Source organism: Octopus bimaculoides, chromosome 19, assembly GCF_001194135.2.
Source record: "Octopus bimaculoides isolate UCB-OBI-ISO-001 chromosome 19, ASM119413v2, whole genome shotgun sequence".
Classification (NCBI taxonomy): Eukaryota; Metazoa; Mollusca; class Cephalopoda; order Octopoda; family Octopodidae; genus Octopus; species Octopus bimaculoides.
Window position 1 is genome coordinate 23,310,779 of NC_068999.1, and position 7,216 is coordinate 23,317,994.

The 7,216-nt window shown below is 39.7% G+C and overlaps 1 protein-coding gene and 1 non-coding gene across 2 annotated transcripts in view; one reads left to right on the top strand and one right to left on the bottom strand.

The window, feature by feature from the left end:
* The window catches only part of LOC106873095 (protein O-linked-mannose beta-1,2-N-acetylglucosaminyltransferase 1), a 154,814-nt gene that overhangs the window by 141,731 nt on the left and 5,867 nt on the right, over window positions 1–7,216 (top strand). Inside the window, exons 18-20 of the mRNA XM_052974899.1 lie at window positions 1,521–1,592; window positions 2,036–2,077; window positions 3,313–3,380. Coding sequence (XP_052830859.1) covers window positions 1,521–1,592; window positions 2,036–2,077; window positions 3,313–3,380 — 182 coding nt within the window. The remainder of the gene's footprint in view (window positions 1–1,520; window positions 1,593–2,035; window positions 2,078–3,312; window positions 3,381–7,216) is intronic.
* On the bottom strand, window positions 6,221–6,339 carry LOC128250178 (5S ribosomal RNA). The gene has a single exon (XR_008266282.1). It is a non-coding gene; the product is annotated as a 5S ribosomal RNA (ribosomal RNA).

Genomic DNA, 7,216 nt, shown 5'->3' on the forward strand with positions numbered 1-7,216 from the left:
CATTTTCCATTCAAACTGCTCCAGCCTTTGGAATGTTATCCTCGCTATATGTGGCCGAGCATTATCCTGATGAAAGAACACCTTTGATCTTGAAACCAAAGATGGTCATTTTTCTTCTAATGCAAGTGTCGATGAAAGGCTAAATGACCAAATCCAAGCTTCTCTGCTAGTTCCTCAACAGTTGCGATGGGATTTCGTTCCACCAGGATTTCCAGGACAAGTCTTGTCTTCTAGGCTGTAGTTTCTGGCTCAGAATTTCTGGAACCTCCTTTGACACTGGCTTACCCTTATTGTCATATATTGCATTAATATTCCTCGCAGTTTCCATTGCGTTGTTGCCTTTATTGACTTCATAAAGCAAAATATTCTGAATATGCTCCTTCGTCACTTCCATTATAGCTTTGAAAAAATGACTGTTAAAATCGAACTGCACTCTTCAAAACTTGCACTAAGAATAAGGACAAGGTAAAATTACTACCTGCTTTTATAGCAAGTTGATGCAAGTAGTTTATCCCGCCCCACTTTGACTTTTAGTTCATGCAATTGAAAAAAACACATTATTTATGGGATGACCCAGTAACTAGTAGCAACTTCTCTTGAAAATGGACAAAATTTGGCATCTTAATGTTATCAAGTAACTGCAGAAAAAGGGTTTAGCCCCCAAGGACAGTCATGCTGATATGGTTGCTACATTAAGAGATGGCGCTCCAGCTTTATCAACTGTGCAAAAGTGGGCATCTGAATATAGGAAGGAATAGAGAGCCTTGAAGATGACCCAAGGTCTAGACATCCAGCAACTGCCACCACCCAGGAGAACATAGATCCTGTTCACTGCATGGTGATGGATGACATGCGGTTGACTATAAATCAAGTAGCCAATGCTCTTTGCATATCCCACAAGAGAGTTGAGAATATTCTGCACAATGAACTTGGCATGATAGAGGATTCTACTTGGTGAGTGCTGCTTCTTCTGACACCTAATCGAAAGTGCATCAGGCTGATTGTATCATGAGAAAATCTGACATTGTCTGATGCAAATTCTGCTGGTTTCCTTTAATGTTTCCTAACCCAGAACGAGTATTGGCTTCATCACTTTGAGCCAGAGACAAAGAGACAATCCATGCAGTGGAAAAGAAGGCCAAGATTGTTTCATCTGCAGGAAAGATGATGGCTTCAGTTTTTTGGGATGCAAAAGACATTGTCTTTGTTGACTATCTTCAAAAGGGTCACACCAATGTACTGTATTTCTGTTTCTTATTTATTGTATCTATCTTATTTACATAGACAAAGGAAAATTTACAATAAGCATTTAGATCGCTAAGGTAGCTATTTAGAAAGTTTGCAGCACACACAAACACACACAGATTGATTATGTGCACATACACACACGCACACGCACACACACACACACACACACACACACACACACGTGCACACACAAGAATATATTTGTAATTAGTAACTTTTATTATTTGTAGCTTTTATGTTTAAAATATTTTTTCTTGTTGCTCCATTTTTAGGATGAAATCTATGTGATGTACATAAATATGACTTCAGATAAAGACTACACAACATGGAAACATCTAGCTAAAGTGAGTGAATGTATATTTCAGTGGTTGATTAAAGGTATTTTATGGTCTGACACATATGTGACATTTTGTGTTTGAAAAGTTGTTTTTGTTTTTTGTTTTTTGTTTTTGTACTTTTATCTTAGTTGATAAATGAGTTCTTCATTATAGACTGGGTCAAGGACGTGAATATTTCTTCTATGAATCATTGTTTAACAGATGTGAAATGCTGTTTATGTTGGAATTGTGACAGTATCACATGTCTTCACTGCTTGCTTTGAGAATATGTCTGTCCTGAGATTGAACATATCATACAGCATTCTCTTAAATGGTTCTCATTTTGTCAACATTTAATGGAACAAGGTATTTTCATCTATACATAATTCAATATATGTTGGCTGCCCAGCTATAAAGAATCTGAATTTTAGTTTTATCTTATTTTTCTTCTTTTTTCCTCTTTTTAACAGTGTTTCCACCTTTGGGATTTGGATGTCAGAGGATTTCATAAGGTGAGGATACACATCTTCATGTCAATGTCTTACAATTAACCTTTAGCTCGTTTAGGCACATCATGTTGTTGTATGAGTTTTCTCCCCTGTAGCTACAGGTACGTTCTGTTACATTGAGAGGGGAGAAAACACGTGTAGCAACATGATGCACCTACAGTTTGCTAAAGGTTAATAATTAACTGATATCTACTATGATCCATTTAAAATAGTGTTTTTAATCTCCTCTAATCAGTTTCCTTCTGGAATTACATATTTTGAATCCTGTCAAAAAAGAATTAAATGTTTCATCATTTCTTAATGTCCACTTTACCATGCTTGCACGGGACTGACACAGTTTGTTGAGAGAAATTTTCTACAACAGGATGCCCTTCTTGTCACTTACCCTCAACTGTTCCAAACAAGGTTATATTTACCCATAGCTAGACATGTTTTTCTTGAAAGACTGAAAACAAGCATCACCACTTATGTGATAGTGATACTTTTTTTACAGCTATCACATGATGTCAAGACAAGGGTACACCCAAAGACACACATACACGACCTGCTTCTTTCTGTTTCCATCTAACAAATCTTCTTAGAAAGGTTTTGTCAGCCCAGAACTATAGTTGAAGATACTTACCCGAGGTGCAATTGGGAGTGCAGTGGGACTGAACCCAAGATCACATGGTTGGGAAGCAAGCTTCTTAGCCACACAGTTACACTGTGCTCCAATGTTTGTTTTGGTTTTACAGCTGGATGCCCTTCCTAATGCCAACCATTTTATGGCATGCAGTGGATGCTTTTTTCATGTCACCAGCACTAGTGAGGTGACCATGCAGCTTGCAGGACTACAAACTCCTAGGAGATAGCTTTATTCTTGGAGCAGTGGGTGGGTAGATTGTATAAGAGAAGGGGCCAGAGGACCTACATGACTACTTACATTTTTAGAAGGTAGGACGGGGGTAATTGAGTGGAGCTGGAAAGGGATAAAAAAATAATGGTGTTGAGATGTCAAAGTGGACCTTCAAGGTATGAGCTAAGTAGTAGTGATTGGGACAAACGGAACAGGAATTTGGTGGGGTTATACATGTGAAAACATTGACACGTAAATATTTCTTCTCTTTGAGGTAAAAAGACTGTAGTGGAATGGCAACTAATTATTAGTACATATAATAATTGAAATGGAACTAAAAATAACAATCAGTGTGTATTGCAGTTTTGAAATGTTTGCTAAAACTATGCCTTTACTTTTTCAGAGTATGTGGAGGCTGTTCTTAAAGACGAACCATTTAATTATCATTGGGTCACCAGCATCCCCTTACTCGTAAGTATGATTTCTATCACTTCCCTTCTTCTCGTCAGAAAAGTTTTATTCATAGGCACAGCTGTGTGGGAAGAAGCTTGCTTCCCAACCATATGGATGGATCCGGGTTCAGTTGCACAGTGTGACACCTCAGGTCGATTAAAGTTTTGTGACTTGTGAGTAGATTTGCTAAACAGAAACTGAAAGAAGCCCATCCTCTGTGTGTTCGTTTGTCCCCCCCCCCCATCACTACTTGACAACAAGTGTTGGTATGTTTACATCCCTTTAACTTGGCTGTTCAGCAAAAAGAGACCAATAGAATAAGCACCAGGCTTAACAAAATATAAGTACTGGTGTTGATTCATTTAACTAAAAATTCTTTAAGTCAGGGGTTTGTGATGTGTTCGCCTTCCTACTTACTAGGACTTTGGTTTTTGCAACATTGACTCTAAGGCCCTTTGTTTCTAAACATTGCTTCTGCACTTGAAATTTCTTCTCTAGTTCTGGTAGTGATTCTACTATGAGAGCAAGGTCATCAGCATAGAGGAGCTCCCAGGGGCAGCCCATCTTGAATTCCTCTGTTATTGCCTGGAGGACTATGATGAATAAGAGGGGGTTGAGGGCTGATCCTTGGTGAACCCCTACTTCTACCTGGAATTCTTTGCCATACTCATTGCTGACCCTTACCTTACTAACGGCATTACTGTACAAGGCCTGTACAGCTTTTATTAACCACTCGTCAATCCCCAGTTTCCTCATCGCCCACCAGATAAGGGATCGGGGGAGCCTGTCAAAGGCTTTCTCCAAGTCAACAAAAGCCAAGTATAGGGGATTATCTTTGGCTAGGTATTTCTCCTGCAGTTGCTATACCAGGAATATAGCATCAGTGGTGCTTCTACCTGGCACAAAACTGAACTGCATCTCATCTAAGCGGACTCTCTCCCTAGTTAGTTGGGCTATGACCCTCTCCATGACTTTCATCACCTGATCCAGCAGTTTGATACCCCTGTAGTTATTTCTATCTAATGCATCACCTTTACCCTTGTATATATAAATATATATATATATATGTAGATATATATATACTAATGTTTTTCTGTCGTTGTTGATGATGACCATGGCATCACATGGGAGGAGGTGGGTTACAGTGTGTCCAGCTTTGGTTAATCAGACCAGTGGCTGCTTGGAAGGTTCTGCCGCATGTCAGGCACTGGTGGCCTGCTGGGAATGAAGGCAAGGAATTGGCCCTGGACTTGCGCAGCTCACAATTTCCTTTGTGCTCCTGCAATCCTCTCTTGTTTGTAAGAGATGGCACCTCTGGTGGTGGAGCTATGCCAGGCAGGGCTGTCTTGTGCTTTCATTTCTCAGGTAGATATATATATATATATATATATATATATATATATATATATATATATATATATATATGGCACATGGTACAGTGGCTAGAGTGTCAGGCTCACAATCATGATGTAGTGAGTTTGATTCCCTGACCAAGCTGTGTATTGTGTTCTTGAGTAAGACACTTTATTTCACGTTGCTCCAGTTCACTCAGCTGTAGAAATGAGTCGAGACGTCACTGGTGCCAAACTGTATCAACCTTTGCCTTTCCCTTGGATAACATCGGTGAAATGAAGAGAGGAGGCTGCTTTGCATGGGCAACTGCTGGCCTTCCATAAACAACCCTGCCCGGAATTGTGCCTCGGAGGATAATTTTCTAGGGAAAGACAATTTCCCAAGGTGCCATGAAGTGGGACTGCACTTGAGACTAATCTCAAAAGACATCAAAATATCTATCAGTCATTGTTATGGTAGTTACCACTGCTTCCTCCTTGTCCTCTTCCTCCTCCTTTTTATCTTCCTATATTCTCAGTTTAAATCCTAATGAGATCGGCCATACAATTTCACCAGGACCACTTCATCTCTCATCCTCACATTCAATTCAGTGCCTCCACCATCATTTTAATTCCTGTATCTGCACCACCATTGTCCTCTCTTCTATCACCACCACTACCATCATCATCACTCATGCCACCATCTTTTTGCTTCTCTTTTACCTTTGCATTGTAGCACCTTTTCCATCTCTCACCATCATCACATTCACTGCTAATCCCCTTCCATATCATCCCATTCTTCTGTTGCCAACCATTATCCTCAACACTTTAGTCTTCTGCTATTATCATCATCATCTTCACTTCACTCCAGTGTTGTACTATCCTCAAAACACCATTCAGTAAATTCTTGGAATTGTGCTGCAAGGGAGATGTTGTTACCACTGCTCCTTTCACTGTTAATGTTGTTGCTTATATGTCTGTAGATTCTCTCTACTCCACTCCTCATTCCCACATATATACACACACATATATATATATACATATATGTTTGTGTGTGTGTGTGTATATATATGTATATATATATATATATTTATATATATACTCTTTTACTCTTTTACTTGTTTCAGTCATTTGACTGTGGCCATGCTGGAGCACCGCCTTTAGTCGAACAAATTGACCCCAGGACTTATTCTTTGGAAGCCTAGTACTTATTCTATCGGTCTCTTTTGCCGAACCGCTAAGTTACGGGGACGTAAACACACCAGCATCGGTTGTCAAGCGATGTTGGGGGGACTAACACAGACATACAAACATATACACATACATACATACACACATATACATATATACGACGGGTTTCTTTCAGTTTCCGTCTACCAAATCCACTCACAAGGCTTTGGTCGGCCCGAGGCTATAGTAGAAGACACTTGCCCAAGGTGCCATGCAGTGGGAATGAACCCGGAACCATGCAGTTGGTAAGCAAGCTACTTACCACACAACCACTCTTGCGCCTATATTTTAAAAAAATGCTTACAGCTCCTAGGTTTCCCAAGCAGTCACCCATCTAAGTACTAACTAGGCTCGATGCTGCTTAACTTCGGTGATCGGACGAGAACCGGTGCTTTCAGTGTGATATGGTCGTAAGCATATATATATATATATATATATATATATTTTCAATATTATCTACCTGATGAAGTACTGGCACCCAGCTGTTGCTGCATCATGTTTGTTTATGTAATTATTTATAAAATAATGTTATGTAGTGATATGAGAATGAAAACTCAGCAATTTGCAGCTGTTGCACATGTAATTTGTAATTAAAACCTGTTAATTCTTCTTCTGGTATAAATTTTAGTATGTATGTATGTATGTGTGTGTGTGTGTGTGTATGTATACATACATATATATAGCTTTGCTCGATATACATACATATATATATATATAAAAACAAATAGTAAATGAGTATATGCATATATACGTACAGGTATGTGCATACCGACATCCACCTGTATGTATAGGTGCATATCTGGGTACAGGACATTGCAAACAAACGTAGACGAGAACACACGAGCCACATAGAGAACATCTCCTTCATCAGCCACCCACGTTTTAACACCGGCGTTTCGACGAGCTTGGGCAGGACGCATCGCTAAAACGGCTCGTCCCATGGATCGCAGATTAAATTTGTATACGCAAATTAAATCTCGCCATGGAGGAATGTAGTGGCGGACAAAAAACAAGACAGGAAAACAAACAGAAAAGGCTTTACGGCCAGACGAGAAAAATGATGTGTGTAAGAACGCAATGAGGCACGGACCCGAGAGAGACAAAGTGGTGCGTGCGTTGCTTGGCGAAAGCCAAGGAAGGAAAGGATTATTGACCGGAAGCATGTGACCATGCCGGTGTAAAGGGAAGAGAGAGAAACAGAGGGAGGAAGTAGAAGAATAGGTGAGCAACGAGAGGAAAAGAGAAAGAGAGGAAAAACTAGGATATATATATATATATATACACACACACACA